The 19,478-nt window shown below is 49.1% G+C and overlaps 2 protein-coding genes across 11 annotated transcripts in view; both read left to right on the forward strand.

Moving 5' to 3' along the window:
* Positions 1-12,206, forward strand: part of GLYR1 (glyoxylate reductase 1 homolog) — a 50,922-nt gene extending 38,716 nt beyond the window's left edge. For all 8 annotated transcript variants that reach the window (XM_036309402.1, XM_036309403.1, XM_036309397.1 and 5 more), the window contains 4 exons: positions 225-387; positions 677-856; positions 1,166-1,290; positions 10,066-12,206. In XM_036309402.1, the coding sequence (XP_036165295.1) occupies positions 225-387; positions 677-856; positions 1,166-1,290; positions 10,066-10,140 (543 nt within the window). In that variant the 3' untranslated portion in view covers positions 10,141-12,206. The remainder of the gene's footprint in view (positions 1-224; positions 388-676; positions 857-1,165; positions 1,291-10,065) is intronic.
* A 401-nt stretch (positions 12,207-12,607) lies between these two features.
* On the forward strand, positions 12,608-19,050 carry ROGDI (rogdi atypical leucine zipper). Of its 3 annotated transcripts, none has more exons than XM_036309405.1 (11): positions 12,612-12,801; positions 12,879-12,950; positions 13,700-13,782; positions 13,943-13,997; positions 14,698-14,778; positions 15,931-16,026; positions 17,244-17,342; positions 17,694-17,807; positions 17,912-17,961; positions 18,049-18,175; positions 18,495-19,050. In XM_036309405.1, exons 1-11 carry the CDS (start codon positions 12,757-12,759, stop codon positions 18,534-18,536), a joined length of 864 nt encoding a protein of 287 aa, XP_036165298.1. In that variant the 5' UTR covers positions 12,612-12,756; the 3' UTR covers positions 18,537-19,050. The 3 variants fall into 3 exon arrangements, with proteins under 3 accessions (XP_036165299.1, XP_036165298.1, XP_036165300.1); XM_036309407.1 differs by having other exon boundaries at positions 12,706-12,801; positions 12,879-13,135; XM_036309406.1 differs by lacking the exon at positions 18,049-18,175 and having other exon boundaries at positions 12,608-12,801.
* The last annotated feature ends 428 nt before the right edge of the window (positions 19,051-19,478 follow it).

The raw sequence follows: 19,478 nt of genomic DNA on the forward strand, positions 1-19,478 counted from the left end.
GAACTTATAAGGAGCCTAGTCTCTCTTTACTACATGTGAGTTAGGCATCTGTTGGAGGATATCTGCTGACCCTCCCACAGCATTAGTCCAGCACCTTTGTACAGAAGTTGGCTTTGGGGCTTCCATGTGGAGGGCCAAGTACTTCACCCAGGGACCTTCTTTGCTCCCTGCCCGAGACCCATGAGAGAGGCAAGGACTCCAGAAGCTGTGACTTTCCTTTCCAGGTGATTGTGTCCAGGGGGGGCCGCTTTCTGGAAGCCCCAGTCTCAGGGAACCAGCAGCTGTCTAATGATGGGATGTTGGTGATCTTAGCAGCCGGAGACAGGGGCTTATATGAGGACTGCAGCAGCTGCTTCCAGGCAATGGGGAAGACCTCCTTCTTTCTAGGTAACATACCTGCCTACCTGTTGGGCCACATTCCCCCTAGACTGCACTGATGACAACGTCAATTCCACATGGCCTTTCAGCCTGGGGCCCCTGTGGGAAGGTTTTCTTTGATTTGCACAGTCAGTGCCTGGAAGGAGGAAGAACCAGAGGGTCAGAGCCAGTTCTGTCAGGGGCAGGTGAATGGGGTCTTCCCTGGTTGTAGAGGTGGGTCTGAGCAAGGATGAGGGGGATAGAAAGTCCCTGCCTGTCGGATTCTTGGGAAATGACCATGATTCTTTGCCCTGGGCAGGTGAGGTTGGCAATGCAGCCAAAATGATGCTGATTGTGAACATGGTCCAGGGGAGCTTCATGGCAACTATCGCTGAGGGGTTGACCCTGGCCCAAGTGACAGGCCAGTCCCAGCAGACATTCTTGGACATTCTCAATCAAGGACAATTGGCCAGCATCTTTCTGGACCAGAAGTGCCAAAGTAAGTTGTCATAGGCCTCTCTTCTTGCTTCTTTTTTTTTATTATTAGAGCTGAGAAACTGGGTAAGGCCACTGTCACAACAGTCTCTTCAGGGGCTCATTAGGTATGAAAGATGCACCCTCTCCATAGCCCCAGGTAGTGAGGGTCCAGAGACATGGCAGATAGGATTTGGGGGTACAGGCTGGAAACTTGTATCTTGGGTGTCTGAGGGGAGGAGAAATGCTATGTGTTGAACCCTGGTGGTACTTGCAGGTAGTTTCTTATTTAGGGTCTTACTAATTGTTCTGATAAGTGGCTTTCTCTCCTCAGATATTCTGCAAGGAAACTTTAAACCTGATTTCTACCTGAAATACATTCAGAAGGATCTTCGCTTAGCCATTGCGCTGGGCGATGCCGTCAACCATCCAACTCCTATGGCAGCTGCAGCCAATGAGGTAACTAACTGCAAGAGCCAGTGGCACAAGTCCCAACACCCTTCCCTTTGTTTTTCTTGTTATTCCTCCCTTCTACTTACTTTTGCTTTTCTTTGCTATCTGGTCTAATCTCTCAGGGTGAAATGTTAGGTCATTGATTTTAGACCTGACTTTTATAAAAGGTCCATTAAAAACTAAACACTTCCTTCTGAGCCGCGCTTGCTTCTCTTTTGATTCCTTCTTTGACCTGTGGATTACTTTACATTTTATCAAATATTTAGGGTTTTCCTAATTGTCTAGTGGTTATTGATTTGTAATGGATCTCCTTTGCGGCCAAAGACTGCCCTATATGATTTTTAGCCCATTAAATTTATTCAGACTTGTTTTGTTTTGTAGCCCAATAGTTGTTGCTGGGTGTGCCATGTGCACTTAATAAAACTGTTCTGCAGTTGCTGGGTACTGTGTTCCACAGATATCAGTTTGGTCAAGATGGTTGTTAGTGTTTTTCTGATCATCTTTACTGATGTTTCTTCTGCTTCTTTCAGTCACTGAGAGAGAGATAGTAAAATCTCCCCACTATAATCATGGTATTATCTGTTTCTTTAATTCTGTCCATTTTGCTTAATGCCTTTGAAACTCTTATTTATTATGTTTTCCTGATGAATTTGCCCTTTCATTATTATTATGAAACTAGAGGCCTGATGCACAAAATTCGTGCACTCAGGGGGTGTTCCTCAGCCTGGCCTGCACCCTCTTCCAGTCTGGGAGCCCTTGGGGGATGTCCAACTGATGGCTTAGTCCCGCTCCCCATTGGGGAGTTGTCAGACATCCTTAGTGCTGCCATGGAGGTAGGAGATGCTCCCGCCACTGCCGCTGCACTCGCCAGCCATGAGCCTGGCTTCTGGCTGAGTGGCACTCCCACTCCCTCCTGCATTGAGCGTCTGCCCCCTGGTGGTCAGTGTGCATCATAGTGACCTGTCGTTCTGCATTTCGGTCTATTATTTGCACATTAGCCTTTTATTATATAGGATGTCTCTCAGTCTTTGTCTTGAAATCTATTGTCTGATTTTAATATCACTACTACAGCCTTCTCATTCTTACTGTTTTCATGATATATCTTTTTCCATCCATTTACTTTCAGTCTGTGCCTTTAAATTGTATCTTTTTTAGACAGTCTATAATTGGGGCTTACATTTTTATCCATTCTGACAATATCTGCCTATTAATTAGAGTATTTAATCATTAACATTTTTTGAATGACATTTATTAAGCACCTACACATGCACTTATTGAAAACAGTTGTTTAGAAGTTCAGCTTTCTTATCTCAACCTGATAGAAACATAATCTTAAAAAACAGCTGGCCCTAGCCGGTTTGGCTCAGTGGATAGAGCATTGGCCTGTGGACTGAAGAGTCCCGGGTTCAGTTCTGGTCAAGGGCACATGCCTGATTGCTGGCTCGATCCCCAGTAGGGGGCATGCAGAAGGCAGGCAATCAATGATTACTTCTCATCATTGATGTTTCTATCTCTCTCTCCCTCTCCCCTCCTATCTGAAATCAATAAAAATATATTTTTTAAAAAACAGCTGAAAGGTGGTGGGTTCCATTTCCAGTCATTTATTATAGCAGCTGTAGCTTCAGATGTTATAAGCTGATACACATTTTCATTTGAGTTAAATACTTACAGGTCTCAAGTGGCTTATTCCAGTAAAAAAATAGCATACTGCTCTTTTCAGACCTGCCTTTTCATAGTTTATAGTCTTCTGTCCCTAAATTCTATATCTTCTGTTCTTACTTGCCTGAATTTCTCAAAGTACTTATTTCACTCTTTTTTGTTTGTTTTGTTAATCCTCACCTGAGGATATTTTTCCATGGATTTTTAATGAGAGTGGAAGGGAGAGGGAGAGACAGAGACATCAATGTGAGAGAGACACATCAGTTAGTTGCCTCCTCATGTGCCTGACAGGCCGGGGATGCAACCAAGATACATATCCTTGACCAGAATTGAACTCACGACCCTTCAGTCTTCAGGCCAGCACTCTATCCACTGAGCCAAACTGGCTAGGGCTATTTCACTCTTTTAAGTTGCAGTACAATTTCATGTTTCTCCTGTTTGTTTCACCTGTGGGTTCTCTCTTGGCAGTAGATTCCGCATGTATTTTATCAATTTTTTATTGATAAGCTTATCTTTAACAAAGGGTTTTGTGTGTGGTTTGTGTTGGCAACACTTCTCTATGAGGTGATTTCTGACTTGCCTTCACCCTCCTTCATTAGCTTGGAAATAAACATATTAGTTAATTTCTCAATGGAGCATGGCACTTTCTGATCATTTGTTTGGATAGTGTGACTTTAAGCTCCATACTGATTGGATCTTAAAGTTAAATAGTCCTTTAAGGAGAAACTAAGATGGCGGCATAGGTAAACACCGGGAAATTGTCGCCTCCCACAACAATTGAAAATTACCGCAAAGGACTGAGCAAACATCATCCAGAACAACAGAAAGGCTGGCTGAGTGTAAATTCTACAACTAGAAGGAAAGAGAAGCACGCTGAGAGCCAGAGGCGCTGCGGAGGTGAAGTGCAGAGGTACGGCGGCTCGTGCGCGCGAGGAAAGGGGGTGGCGCCTGAGGACGCGGCTGTCTTTTTGAATCACAAACTCCCGACTGCTCTGAACTCCGGTTCCGGGAAGTCTCTGGGGACCCAGGTCTCATACGGGGAGAAGCTGGTCTGTCCGGCAGCGGGCGAACTTGAAGGCGGCTTTCCCTCAGAGGTGCTTGCAGCCGTTACCGGGACACTGAGACGCGCGACTCCGGGCGGAGAATCGGCCATAGCTCCCTGATCCGCCCTTTGATTCCCTGAGACCCCGCCCCACCCAGGCTGCGGCAGAGGCTTTTGCATGTGAATGTACCTAACTGCAGCCCAGCCAGGCAGACCCGGAACTTCCAAGAGAAGGCCCAAGGCCCCGCAGCGGCTTGCATTGCTTCACAGCTGAGCCTCTTCGTGGCTCCTGCTGTGTGGCCTCAGGCAGAGGCTGAATTAGCACCTCCTTAGATCCAGGAGCCACTGTACCCAGTGGTCAGAGGGGGACCATCCAGATTGCAACTCCTCAGATCCATAAGGGACACACTCAGGGAGCAGACTCAGTGAGCACCAAAGCCCCACTGAAGCAAGTCTTGCCCCAGAAGGGTGTCTTCAGCACAGAAGTTCTCCCACTTTAGACACAGCTGATTCTCACAGCCAATTGGCCTGGAGGTCAATTCCTCCCAGTGATTCTACAACAACCAAGGCACCAAGAGTGTCCACCCCAGGTAACTGGGGAGGCTGAGCTACTGGGCCCTACAGGACACCTGGCGCGCAGGGCCACTCTATCAACACAGGGAAGCTGCCAAAATGCGGAGACAAAGAAACAGGTCACAAATGGCAGAAATGGAGGAAAGCAAACGATTGGATATAGAGTTCAAGGCCACGTTTATAAGGTTTTTCAAGAATTTTATGGAAACCGCCGATAAATTTAATGAATCCCTCAATAAGTATAGTGAGACCATGGAGGACATGAAAAAGGACCAACTAGAAATTAAGCATACACTGACTGAAATAAAGAATAATTTACAGAGATCCAGCAGCAGACAAGAGGATCCCAAGAATCAAGTCAAAGATTTGAAATTCAAAGAAACAAAAAATACCCAACCGAAAAAGAAAAAAGAAAAGAGATTCCAAAAATATGAAGATAGTGTAAGGAACCTCTGGGACAACTTCAAGCGTACCAACATCAGAATTATAGGGGTACCAGAAGGAGAGAGAGGGCAAGATATTGAAAACCTTTTTGAAGAAATAATGACAGAAAACTTCCCATACCTGGTGAAAGAAATGAACTTACAAGTCCAGGAAGCGCAGAGAACCCCAAACAAAAGGAATCCAAAGAGGACCACACCAAGACACATCATAATTAAAATGCCAAGAGCAAAAGATAAAGAGAGAATCTTAAAAGCAGCAAGAGAAAGACAGTCAGTTACCTACAAGGGCGTACCCATACGACTGTCAGCTGATTTCTCAACAGAAACCATGCAGGCCAGAAGAGAGTGGCAAGAAATATTCAAAGTGATGAATAGCAAGAACCTGCAACCAAGATTACTTTATCCAGCAAAGCTATCATTCAGAATAGAAGGTCAGATAAAGAGCTTCACAGATAAGAAAAAGCTAAAGGAGTTCATCACCACCAAACCAGCATTATATGAAATGCTGAAAGATATTCTTTAAGAAGAGGAAGAAGAAAAAGGAACTCTGACCATTTGCCACAGCATGGATGGAACTGGAGAGCAGATAAATACCACATGATCTCACTCATTTGTGGAATATAATGAACAACATAAGCTGATGACTGTCGGGACTTGGAGGGAAGGTAGGGGAGGGTGGGGGTAAGGGGGAAAGATCAACCAAAGGACTTATATGCAAGCATATAGGCCTAATCAATGGACATGGACAACGGGGGGGTGAGGGCATGAGCGGGGGGGGGGGGGGTAGAGGGTAACGTGGGGACAAGGACACATATGTAATATCTTAATCAATAAAAAATATATTTAAAAAAATAATAAAAATAAATAAATAAAAATAAATAAATAAATAAATAGTCCTTTAACATTTAATCTGTCTTGAAGTCTGTTGTGTGGTTAAATTCAAAGCTACCAAACATTTGATTGCTGTTTCTCCCTTCTGGCTTTTGTTTGTTCCTCCTTTCTTTCCTTTTTTTGGGGAGGGGGGAAGAGAAAGAGAGAAAATCATCAATGTGATAGAGACACATCAATTGGTTCCCTCCCGCATGCACCTCGACCAGGGCTGGGCATCAAACCTATAACCCAGGTATATACTCTAACCACAAGCCACCCTGGCCAGGCCTGCCTTGCCTTCTTTTATGTTATTTGAATACATTTTTAGAATTTCATATTAGATATCGATTGGCTTTTTAATGAGGCATAATCTTTCTTCTATCTTTGCTCTAGGACTTGCAATATGCACTTACCTTCACAGCCTACTTAGAGTTAATATTTACCAAAAACAGATTGATTTACCACTCTGTCCCTCACCCTTTAAGGCAGGATTTCTCAATGTAGGTACTATTGATATTTTGTTGTAGGAACTGTCCTGTGCATTATAGGATGTTAACAGCATCTCTGTCCTCTACTCACTAGATACTAGCAGCACCCCCATCCATAGAAAATATATCCAGGCATTACCAGAATCCCCAGGCTGAGAACACCTGCTTTAAGTTACAGATGTCCTATGTGTTATATCTGTCTTTCTTTTAATTGTGGTTTTTTTTTTCTGTATTTATTTATTTATTTATTTATTTAAATCTTTATTGTTGAGAGTATTACAGATGTACCCCTTTTTTGTTCCCTCCACCTGGTTCCTGCCTCTCCTAGGCCTTCACTACTCTATTGCCTGTGTCCATAGGAAATGCATATATGCATATAAGTTCTTTGGTTAATCTCTTTCTGCACTCCCCACCCCTCTTCCCTCTGAGATTTTTCAGTCTGTTCCATGTTCCCATGCCTCTGTTTCTATTTTATTCATCAGTTTATTTTGTTAGATTCCTTGTTCGTTTATTTTGTTTTTTAGATTAAATTGTTGATAGATAATGTATTTATTGGCATTTTATTGTTAACATTTTTTATCCTTTTTTTTCTTCCTAAAGAAAACCCTTCAACATTTCATGTAATGCTGGTTTGGTGGTGATAAACTCCTTTTGCTTTTTCTTGTCTGTGAAGCTCTTTATTTGACTTTCAATTCTAAATGAGAGCTTTGTTGGGTAGAGTAATCTTAGTTGTAGGTCCTTGCTATTCATTACTTTGTCTATTTCTTGCCACTCCCTTCTGGCCTGCAAAATTTCTGTTGAGAAATCAACTGACAGTCATATGGGCATTCCCTTGTATGTAACTAACTGCTTTTCTCTTGCTGCTTTTAAGATTCTCTCTTTGTCTTTAATGTTTGGCATTTTAATTATGATGTGTCTTGGTGTGGGTCTCTTTGGGTTCCTCTTATTTAGGACTCTGTGCATCCTAGACTTATAAGTCTATTTCTTTCACCAGATAGGGGAAGTTTTCTGTCATTATTTCTTCAAATAGGTTTTCAGTATCTTGCTCTCTCTCTCTCTCTCTCTCTTCTCCTTCTGGCACCTCCACAATGCGAATGTGGGTACGCTTGAAGTTGTCCCTGAGGCTCCTTACACTATCTTCACATTTTTGGATTCTTTTTTCTTTTTGCTCTTCTGATTGGGTGTTTTTTGCCTCCTCATATTCCAAATCATTGATTTGATTCTTGGAATACTCTACTCTACTATTGAATCCCTATAAATTATTCCTTATTTCAGTTAGTGTATGCTTAATTCCTTACTGGTCCTTTTTCATGTCTTTGAAATTCTCTCTAAGACCCTTGAAAGTCTCACTAAAGTCCCTTGAAGCTCTCAGTAGATCCTTGAGCATCCTTATAATCATTGTTTTGAACTCTATATCTAGTAGTTAGTTTGCTTCCATTTCATTTAGTTCTTTTTCTGGAGATTTCTTCTGTACTTTCATTTGTGACATACTTCTTTGTGTCCACATTTTGGCTGCTTTCCTGTGTTTGTTTCTATATATTAGATAGAGCTGCTTTGTCTCCTGGAATTTGTAGTGGCCTTATGTAGTAGGTGTCCTGTAAGGTCCAGTGGCTCACCTCCCCAGTCACCTGAGCTGGGCACTCAAGGTGCACCCAGTGTAGGCTGTGTGCAAAGTCTTGTTGTGATTGAGCCTTGATTGTTGTTGGTGTCACTGGGAGAAATTGACCTTCAGGTCAATTGGCTGTAAGGACTAGCTGCAGCTACAATGGAAGAGCTGCTGTGCAAGAGACACCCCTATGGAGCAGGACTTGCTTCAGTGGGGCTTTGGCGCTCACTGAATCTGCTACTTGAGTATGTCACTTGTAGATGTGTAGAGTTGTCATCTGGTATAGTCTGAAGCTGACCACTGGGTACACTGGCTCTGAGGTCTCCTGAAAGGTGCAAAGTCAGCCACTGCCTGAGATGACCTGGGAGGAGATACAGAGCAATCTGGAGATGGTGGCTACTTGTGCTGGACTTGGAAGTGCCTAGGCCACACCAAGCTGTGAAGCAAGGCAGGCTACTGCTAGTACCTAGTTTGGGGCCTCTTATTGATAGGTATAGAGCATTTTGATGCCAGCTGATGCTTATTTGAGAGATTTTACAAAAACCTGAAGCCTGAACCAGGACAGGCCAGTCATACAGAAAAACTGCTACAAACAGCTTGGGTGGGGCTGCAAATTGGATGGGGCAGGGTCTCAGGGAATCAGCACTGTGGAGCGAACAGTGTAAGCCTGGCTGATGGAATCTCCTATTTGGCTGCCAGTCAGCTCTGTGATAGAGGAGGTCTCAGCATAGGAAGAATGACCCCTGCGAGCACCCTGTCTGGGAGAAAGCCACCCCTGAGTACTTGCTCCAATGCCAGACAATCCAGTTCCTCCCCATATGTCCCTGGATTCCTGCATGCCGCTGCCCCAGTGCTGGAGCTCAGAGGAAGAAGGTCCTATGTGTTCTATCTGCCTTTGTTTTAAACCCATAAGATAATGTTTAATTAGTCATATGTATTTTAAAGAAATTAAGAGAAAAATAATTTTATAATATTTCTAATTATGATTTCCAGTGCTCTCCATTCTTTTCTGAAGAATTGCATTTCTCTCTGGTGTTATTTCCTTTTAGCTGGGAAAACTTGCTTTAGCATTTCCTGTAATGCAGGTCTGCTGGCAGCAAGTGGTTTTCTTTTATCTGAAAAGTCTTTAGCCTTCATTCTGAGTTGACAACTTCACCTGAGCTGTAATGGACAATTATGGTGGCTCCAAATGGATTTTGTTTGTTTGTTTGTTTGTTTAAATATATTTTTATTGATTTCTGGGAGGAAGAGATAGAAACATCAATAATAGAATCATTGATGTTTCTATCTCTCCCTCTCTTCTCTGAAATCAATAAAAATATTTTTTAAAAATAATAAAACAAGTAAAAAAATAAATTAAAAAAATCCACCCAGCCATGTAAGGGAGGAAGTTTGTGTCCAACTGCATTTCCTCAGCATGACTGTATGCAATACCACTGTTGTTGAACAATGGCTTTTTAATTATTTTCATACTTCTTTATATTCATCTAGTATCACCAAGGCAATTGTTAATTGCCAAGCACCATACTAGGCTCTGGGAACAGGTTGGTGTACATTTTAATAGAAGGAGGAACAAAATAAGTACATACATATTTAAACAAATGAGAATTTCAGGTGGTCAGAAATATGAATAAAATAGATCAGAGTAAGGGGATAGAAGTGACCAGGGTAAAGTGGTGCAGCCACTGCTTTAGATGAGGTGGTTAGGGAAGGCCTTTGGGAAGGAGCCAGCCTTGCTGAGGGAAGGGCATCCTATGCAGAGGAAAGGGCAAGAATAGTAGCCCAGAGAATAACATGGGAAGTCCTTGGAGGGTCATCAGCAGGAAGAGACATGGTTATAATTGCTAACAACACTGAGCCCTCCCTCTGTGCCCGCACTCTGAACATTATACATCCCTTACTCCATTTAATCCTCCCCGTAACCTTATTACCTCCATGATATCAGAAAGCGGTGGCTGTGGCACTTTATCCAAGATCAGGCCAGTCATAAAAGGAGCCAGGATCACACCCAGACAGCCTGGACTCCAGAACATACCTACATAACCACATCTAGAACCACCTCCAGGAAGCAGAGACTGAGCTCATCTCATTTTTTTCCAGGTGTACAAAAGAGCCAAGGCACTGGACCAGTCTGACAACGACATGTCTGCCGTGTACCGGGCCTACATACACTAAGCCCCTACTCCCTCCCTCCCTCTGACCCCCTCTTCCTCACATGGGGTTGGGGTCCTGGGACTTCACTCTGGACCAGTCCACCTGTCTCCATCTCCTTTTATACAGACTTTGAGACTTGCCATCAGCACAGCACTACTCCTCCCCTGAAAGTCCTGGGAACCGGGGAGGTGTCAGCAGGATTGGCCTGTAGCAAAGCTCTTGAGCTGGGCACTGGCCCCTGAACCAGGTGGCTGTGTGTTCACACATACACACACACACACACACATACACACATATACACCCACACTGGCTCTTACTCCAGGATAGAAGCTGCCCGGAAACTGCTGCCTGGCTTTTTTCCCCTTCTTCCACGCTTGTCTTATCTCATACCCCTTCCAGTCGAGGAACTAGAATCAGCAATGAGAATTGGAAGCCTTCCTGCTTCCCTCAGAGCGAAGAGGCTGTGGTCACATTCACATTCCCAACTGGATCCCTTGCAGAGAGAGGCTCTGGGCCAAGATGAACTAGTACAGACTAAACGGAGGATCCTGTGGACCCTCCCAACCTCAGGTGACCAGCTGATGGGGATTGTCGTGTTTAAGCTGCCATCGTGCAACCAACTCTCCAGAAATGCCTTTGTGAACTGAAAAGAGATTGGCAAAGTCAAGTGAAGACAAGGCTCTGGCTTTCCAGGGAGAGCAGCAGTCAGCCTGTAGGTTGAGTCTCATGGAAGCCTATCTCCTCACTGCTCTTCAGCACCCATCCTAGAAGTCGCCATCACTACGGAGTCCTGGGCTAGGATCAGACTTCTTGCTTTGGTGTAGGGGGCTCTCACTCCTCAACATGCTGTTTTAGTATTTAGATTTGCATTCCAGCCCTTGGGAAGGGGATCCTGAGGGCCACCAGTGAAGAGTGAGGTGGGGTGGGCTTTCCGTTTCCCCTATGCCACAGACTTCATATGGTCCTGAAGAGCCAGTCTGACCCAGGTGCCCTCACAGCGGTCCCACTTTCTCCAGCCTGCCCCTGTGCAAGTCCTCTGCATGCCCACCTCTCTCCATTCTCCTCCCTCTCCCCTTTTCCTCCCATGGAAACAGAATTTCTTCCTCTCTCTGTCCCTTTGGCCCCGACCCAGCCTGACAAACGATGACCATTTCTTAGGTTCAGCTCTTGAACAGAAAGTGTCTTCACTTCAGCCAGCAACTTGGTGGTCTTCGGTACTTCCAGGGTCCTGAGGTCTGTCGGGAGGGAAAAGGAGAACTGGGCTTGATTGAACCTGAACTAGCTGACCCTCAGAGGTGGATCCAAGACATCCTTGAGGACTTAGTATATCTCCTTGGATAGGGGACCAGAGGGTGTTGGAATGTGGCAAAAGAACAAGGAGAAGTCATCTGAAGGTTGTCAATGTCTCCCTCTGCATGGGTTTGATTTTTCAAAGTCACACTTTGCAGAAGGTCAGCATTTATAGTGAATATATAATTATATATAAAAAATGAGGTGGCCACACTGGTGTGGGTCCCTTCCCCTCACAACCTTGGCTCTTTTCCACTGATCAGAACCCAAGTTATGGGATCTCAGAAGACAGGAGAGGGCAGGGAAGATGCCTGTGGGTTTTGACACAGTTGATTTCACTGGGATTTTGAATTATTTTCTCTCTGAACACAAAGCCTGTTATAGTCCTAGCTGGACACTGGGGGGTGGGGGGGCGGTTTGGGAGTAGGGGAAGATGCTGTAATGAAACTGTTAGTCAATGTTGTCTTAATATTGTTGACAATTCTGTAAAGTTCCTTTTTATGAATATTTCTGTTTAAGCTATTTCACCTTTGTTTTGAAATCCTTCCCTTTTAAGGAAAAAATGTGACACTTGTGGAAAAGCTTGTAAGAAAGCCCCTCCTCCGTCCCCCTCCTTTTTTTCTTTAAATGACAAATCTGGTAATTAAGGTTGTGAATTTTTATTTTTGCTTTGTTTTTCATGAACATGTTTTTCAGAATAGGATTGTGTGATAATGTTTAAATGGCAAAAACAAATGATTTTGTGCAATTAACAAAAGGCTACTGCAAGCAGAATAAAACGTTTCTTGGTAACCCAACTGGGACTGATTACCTCGCCTGCGCCTAACACTGTACCGCCCAGCCGTAGAGGGAGGAGGGCGGAGGCTAAGCCCTGGGCTTTTTCCTTAACCTGGACCCATGAACTAGGGTGGAAGGCCAGGCAGCTGGAGCCGACTGCCCCATCGGCCAATCGCCAGGCGCGGCGATAGCCAGCCATTCCGCTGGCCAATAGAGCGCAAGTGGGTAAGGGCATCCTATCAGAGCCCGGGAGAGGCGGGACGAGAGCGCTCCAGCCGAAGAGCTGGCTTGGATGCGGCGCCCGCGGCTTGCGCCGGCGGCGTCTCGGGCGAGCCGGAGCGGGCGGGTTCTTACTGCCGCCAGCCTAGTTCCATTCCGCCCTGTCGCGAGCCGGGGGCGGGGCGGGCGTCCTCTCGGCCAATCGGCGGAATGGGGCGGTGGTTCGGGGGCGGACTGGTTCCCACTTAGCCAATCGGCGGCGGGGGCTGGGCCCGGCCGCTGAGTACTGACCGAGCGGCGGCGGGCGCAGACCGCTGACCGGAGACAGTAGCTTCACAGAGAGCAGTGGCGATGGCGACCGCGATGGCACCGACGGCGGTGGAGCGGGCGGTGCTGGTGAGGCGCACGGGCGGTTGGGCGGGGCGGGGTGGGGGCGGCGGGCCCGGGCGGCTGACCGCGGCCTGTCCCGCCAGGAGGAGGAATTCCGCTGGCTGCTGCACGACGAAGTGCACGCCGTGCTGAGGCAGCTACAGGACATCCTAAAGGTAATGTCTCGCGGGCGGCCGTGGGCCTTTGCGTGCGTCCATCCTCCGCTGGCCGGCCGCGCCTGCCTCCCTAGCGCCTACGGGGTACGCGGAGCGCAGTGTTCTGACGGGGCTTTGTCGTCGGTGGACTTGGGAGCCCAGTCGGGGGCGCCAGCAGATAATCACCCCGTTCCACCAGCAGCTGTGTGAGTGCTGTGGGTCTGGGAGAGCCTCGGGGTCCGGACGGGGTAGGCCTTCTTTGAAGCGGTGACATTTAATCTGAGATCAAGGACCCCAACATTGTGACACTAGCTAAATACTCAATCTCCCTGGGCCTCCCTGTCGTCATTTGCAAAAAGGAAGTAACAGTACCTGCCTCAAGGTTGACCTGAAGATAAGCGGTCAACTCACAAATGTTCAGGCATTGCCTGGTATGGTCAGAATTGCGGGTTGCCATGACTACCGGGGTTCCCCGACCCTCTACCTCACACCCGAGCACCTTAACCAAGCTGGGAGAGTATTCCTGTTTTATATCCCCATGTTGGGCACAGGCGCCCAGGGAACGTGGAAGGAGCGGGTATTGGCTTGGGTAGGACCTGAAACTCGGGCCCTGGGGGAGGAGCCAGAGCCGTGGGAAGGTGCCCTGGGGGCTTGGGTAGGACGTCCCGTTCTGTGAGGCCAACCCATCTTGTTCCTCCCCTCGCCCACCTGGGAGTGGGACTTCTGGGCTGGACTGGGTCAACTTTGCCCCACTCCCCTTTGCCCCCCAGGAGGCCTCTCTCCGCTTCACTCTGCCAGGCTCAGGCATGGAGGGGCCTGCCAAGCAAGAGAACTTCATTCTGGGCAGCAGTGGGTAAGCCCTGGCTTGGTGGAAACCCCTGGGATGGGCTCCTTAGGGGGGTGAGAACACCTGGGTTGGAACATCCTATGACAGAGCCACAAGGGCCCAATGGGAAGGCTGGGTAGTGGGAGGGATCGGCTGCAGGTTCTGCTCTGACCCCCATGTGTTGCAGCACAGACCAGGTGAAGGGCGTGCTGACTCTGCAAGGGGACGCGCTGAGCCAGGCGGTGAGTCCCTGGTCCCTCTCCCTTTCTGTGGAGAAGCCAGTGGGGAAGAGCATGGGGGCCTCCTGCTCATCTCAGTTCTGCCACTGGCTGGCTGTGTGACGCAAGGCAGAATCCTTGACCATCCTGGGCCTCAGTTTCTTCATCTGTAAATGACAACAACCCCCAATGTCCTCAAGAGATTAGTGAGAGGTTTCATTGAGCACAGGAGAGGGATGCTCTGCACATGGCCCAGCCCAGAGTCTGGGCCTGGTGAAACGTGGGCATTGGCAGGATTAGGCTGGCCCCAGATCAAAGTGGAATCACCAGCATCTGAGCTCCATCTGCACCCGGCCCTGTGCCAGGTGCCAAGGTATGGGAGAAGGTCCTCGTCCTTCATGAGTGGGTATTCAGTCCATGAGCCTGTGCAGATGTTCCCCGTCTGCCCTCCATCACATGCCTCCTCCCAGCTGAGGCCACCTTCCCCTTTCTTGGCTTCTTTTCCCTTTCATATCTTTGTGGTTCCTCTTGGGCCTGAGTTCCTGTTTCCTGACCGCATGTTCACCCCCCAAATGGCCATGGTATTGGGAGTCCTCCCCCCTCCCCTGCTTAGGACAGGCTGAGGCCTGAACCACCACTGTTTCCACCCTTGGCTCAAAGGCTCAGAATGGCCAAAAGCAGAAGGGCATCCCTCTGCCCAGCTTACCCCACTCTCACCCATCAGGATGTGAACCTGAAGATGCCCCGGAACAACCAGCTGCTGCATTTTGCCTTCCGGGAGGACAAGCAGTGGAAGCTGCAGCAGGTAACCAGGCCTTTCCTCAGCCAGGGCTCAGGCCACAGGACAGGCAGGGGCAGGCCTGCACAGTGGTGCTAAGGCCTCCAGGGACAGGACACTGGGGATTTTCTGCCACAGCAAGCCTGATAGGGTGTTTCCTAGCAGGGAAGCTGGGGTGGGAGGAGCCTGGGCTCCAGAATCTAGCCTTGTGGGAGGTGGAAAACCTGTCTGTATGTCCCCAGGCCTCAGCCAGAGCCACAGGGCTCCCCCTTGAACAAGTCATTCCCTGCCCAAAGTTTCCAGGGGATTCCCATGGCTCTCTTCTTTTTTAAAAAATTTTTGATTGATTTCTGAGAGGAAGAGAGATGGGGAGAGAGATAGAAACATCAATGATGAGAGAGAATCATTGATAGGCTGCCTCCTGCACGCCCCCTACTGGGGATCAAGCCCACAACCCCGGCTTGTGCCCCAACCAGAAATCGAACCGTGACCTCCTGGTTCATAGGTAGAAGCTCAACCATTGAGCCACCTGAGTCGGGCTCTCTTTTTTCTTTTTTTCCTCTATTATGAATGTCCCCCCCCCCTCGCCTAGGGCTTCACCACATTATTGTCTGTGTCCATGGACTATGCATATATATTCTTTGGTTGCTCCATAGCTCCATGGACAACGTCCATGTTCCCTTTCCACTCCTATGTGACTGGGCCTCAACTTCTGCTCCCCCACACAACTGGCCACCAGCAGTCTCCATCTTTGGGCCTTTGCTCTTGCTTGTCCCTCTGCCTGGAGTCTCTCCACAAGCTTTTCTCATCACAAGAGTGATGAATGTCAGCTCAAGAATCACCTCCCTGCGGCCTCCTCAGATCCCCATCTAAAGAGGCTCCCCTAACTCCTTCCATCACCCTGTTTATTTCCTTGTGTGAGTCACGCAGTTTGCTTCTTGTGCCTTTACTCTGTTACCATCTGTCCTCCTTTAGAAAGTGAGCTACGTGAGGCCAGGAACCAAGCCTGCCTCAGTCTGTGCCATGTGCATGCACCCAGCCAGGGCAGGAAGCCAACAGCTGTGGGGGAGGAGTCAGGCAAGCAGCACCCACCCACCCCTCCAAGGATGACAGCCCCTCGGAGTGGGGGCTCATTGGCTGGGGCCAGCCCACTAACCACTCCGTGGGCACTGTTTTCAGATCCAGGATGCCAGGAACCACGTGAGCCAAGCCATTTACCTCCTCAACAACCGGGATGAGAGCTACCAGTTCAGGACAGGAGCAGAGGTCCTTAAGGTGAGCTGCCTGCAGGCACAGGGGAGCCAGGTTTCCCACATCCACCCTGACCCCTGACCAGTTTCCTAGAGAACTCTGCCCCCATGTCCTCAAGTATAGCTGACAGCTAACCCTTCACCTCTCCATGTACACATGTCCATCCAGTCGTAGTCAAATAGCTCTAAGCCCAAGCTTCAGAATCAGACCTGGGTTCTGCTCCTAGGGCCTCCACTATTATCTGTACAACTTCAAGTCACTTAATTAGCCACTCTGTGCCTCCATATCCTCCCCTGCAAAAGGGGGATAAGATATAGTGACTACCAGTTGTTATAATGCAGGTAAAGTGGCCCCTAGTAAGTGCTCAGTAAATAGTAGCTGCTAGTAGTAGTACCAGCAATAAGAAAAAAAACCTGGCAATGAACAAAGTCAATTCACAAAGCATGGAGGGGAGAACTGAGTCTGGATGCCCTGGACCAGTCCCCAGGTGGTTCACATACCCTCTCTGGACCTCTGATTCTTCATATGAAACTTGGAATTAGATGGACTAAGGTCTCTCCCAGAACTGTGACTGCCCCGAGGAGGGGGGGATATAAGCTGCAGCCCCATGCCTCCTCCCAGTAGTTTTGCCTTTCCTGGGAGCCAGGTCAGCCTAGCATCTACAGCAACAGCTGGAAACAGTGGAAGCTGGGGCTCTGAGGAGTCCAAGTAAGGGCACTGCTCTGTAGTAAAGGAAAGGAATTAGTTCTAGATGGTTCCACAGTTCACAAGCAATGTGACTTTATCTCTTCAGAGCCTCTGTTTCTTCACCTGTGAAATGGGGTTGATGTCTGACTTAAGGCATCAACTCAACTGCCCCATTGTTTCTTCCAGGAAGCCCTCCCTTGCCTCTTACACCCTAGCCAGATTTGGGCCCCTTGTAAGCTCCTTCATTGCCTGTACCCCCATCCACCAAGCCCTCATGCCCCTGAGACTAACTCCTGGCATCTCATTCCCCATTGGACCAGTCCACAGGATCCCATTCAGTAGAACCTCCTGGATGGGTGGTACATAGTACAGACATGACCAGGCCCCAATTACCTGCATTTTTAACAAGCCCCCACTTTAGGGGGGTTCGGGCCCTGAGACCAGGACCACCAGGGCAGGAGCTGGAGCCACCATAACTTTGTCGTTCCCTGATGCTGGGGTGCGGGGGATGGGATTAGCCCTTACAGCAGCTGTAACTAACCCCTTGCCTCCAGCTGATGGATGCCGTGATGCTGCAACTGACCAGAGCTCGCAACCGGCTGACCACCCCGGCCACCCTCACTCTGCCTGAGATTGCCGCCAGTGGCCTCACGGTCAGTGCCTCGGGCCAGGACAGCGGGTTCCTGGAAAGGGACACAGGGGTGCCAAGGGGTCAGAAGTTCCAAACTGTCATCAGCAGGAGTTCTATGTCTATGTCTCTGCAGTTTTCTGAGACAGGGTCCTCAGCTTCCCTCCTGTGTCCCCCCCAGATACATCACCCTGTCGAATCAGTGGTTCCCAAACCAGCAGAGCAGGAAGTTACCCAAGGCACCTGGGAAGAGACTAGATGCCCCAGTCCATATGATGAGGGCTGAGATTCCCCCAGGTGGTTTTTGGGGGGCTTCTCCCTGCCCTGCCTTTATCTCACTTGCCTGCCTTCCCCCTACCCCCACCCCATCCTCCAGCGTATGTTCACCCCTGCCCTGCCCTCCGACTTGCTGGTCAACGTCTACATCAACCTCAACAAGCTCTGTCTCACTGTGTACCAGCTGCACACCCTGCAGCCAAATTCCACCAAGGTAAGCAGAACCCTACCAACCCCCAACCCCTGACCTCTGCCCCCACTGACCCATGCCCTGCAACCGCAAAGGCCTGAGACTGGGTCTGATGCTCTTCTGCCTAGAACTTCCGACCAGCTGGAGGCTCCGTGCTCCACAGCCCTGGAGCCATGTTGTAAGTACACTGTTGGGAGGGGTGCCCTGGAGGGCCCTCTCCACCTCAGGGGCTGCGGGACTCAGGGACCCGACCCTCTGCCCACAGTGAGTGGGGCGCCCAGCGTCTGGAGGTGAGCCATGTGCACAAAGTGGAGTCGGTGATCCCGTGGCTAAATGATGCCCTGGTCTTCTTTACCGTCTCCCTGCAGCTCTGCCAGCAGCTCAAGGATAAGGTGGGAGCACAGGGGTGGTGGGGTCTGGGCTGAGCCACAGTCTCAAACAGATGAGGCCAGCCAGGCAATAGCCCCTTCATTTTGGGGGTATTCCACGGGCTCTTGTCTCAGGGCCAAAGCACCCCCAAATCTTAAGGTCTTTTGTACCCACTGCACATACCAGGCTGATGGGCCATTGTGCTGCTGGGCAACAGTACCCTCTCCCTGACACATTGCCCTTGGATAACCTTGAAATCTCACCTGAGTCACAGGGTGCAACAGGGGCCAGGCCCCCCAGCACCACCGCTCACCATGCCCCCCCACCTTCCTCCCTCCCTAGATCTCGGTGTTCTCCAGCTACTGGAGCTACAGGCCTTTCTAAGCAGAGCACCCAAGAGCCTGTCCCCCTGAGGAGTGGCCCCTAACCAGGGTGTCCCTGCCCCGACCACACCCTGGAGTGTGGCCCAAGCCAAGCACTACAGGAGATTTACTGCCCTCCTTGCCTGTCCTGCCCGTCACATTTGCACAGATGGGAGTTGAACACTGGAACTTCTGGAATGAAGGGAAGCTGACTTGCTTTTTGTTTGGGGTGGGGATGGGTCAAGAAGGTGGGGTCAGGAGTTGGCCCACATTCCAAGCCCTGCCCTTTGGACTCAAGGTGGAGCCCAGCCCAGGGCTCTCCTTCCCCCCTGCTGAGCTGCCCCCAGGTGAGGGGCAGCTGCACTCCTCCCGCTGGAAGGTGAGGAGTGGGTGGTGACCCTAAGCTGTGAGTTGGGAGAGAAGGAAAAGAAAAGGGCAGACAGAAGCCACATACCATGAGCTGGGGTCCCTTGACTGTTTACTCAGCAATCCTACCAGGGCCTCCAAGAAATAAAGATCATCCAACTTTGCCTGGACCCCTCTGTCTGGATGTCCGTCCGTCTGTCTGTCTGAGTAGGGACCAAGCTGGGGGTCCCTGGCTATAGGAGCCAAGTGGAGCACCCAGTGACTGAGCCCCTAGCCTACTCATGCCTCCTTTGAGAGGGCCCTCTGGCTGCTGAGGGGCTGAGTGGAATGGTGACAAGGGGTCTGCCTGGGGGTTTGGGCCCCGAGTTTGAGCCCAGCTCCCCCTCCCACAGATAGTTGCTGGATGACCCCCAGCAAGTTACTTAAGGTTTCCTGATGTCAGTCATGCTGCTGAAGTCTGAGGGACCAAGTGAGCACCTAGAGGGAGCAGTGAGTACTTGCATTGCCCACCCTTGGTGGGAGGTTGGAACACACTTCAGACTCAGGCTCTGGACAGACAAGGCCTTGTTACTGTTGCCCAGCATGGCATGTGAGCAGA

The sequence above is a fragment of the Myotis myotis genome, unplaced genomic scaffold (genome assembly GCF_014108235.1).
Source record: "Myotis myotis isolate mMyoMyo1 unplaced genomic scaffold, mMyoMyo1.p scaffold_m19_p_5, whole genome shotgun sequence".
In the NCBI taxonomy this organism is placed as follows: Eukaryota; Metazoa; Chordata; class Mammalia; order Chiroptera; family Vespertilionidae; genus Myotis; species Myotis myotis.

Coding starts and splice junctions, on each gene's coding strand:
- ROGDI (XM_036309405.1), top strand. CDS start 12,757: ATGGCGACCGCGATGGCACCGACGGCGGTGGAGCGGGCGGTGCTG. Junction 12,951..13,699: donor AGCTACAGGACATCCTAAAG/GTAATGTCTCGC, acceptor TTTGCCCCCCAG/GAGGCCTCTCTCCGCTTCAC. Junction 16,027..17,243: donor CAGGAGCAGAGGTCCTTAAG/GTGAGCTGCCTG, acceptor CCTTGCCTCCAG/CTGATGGATGCCGTGATGCT.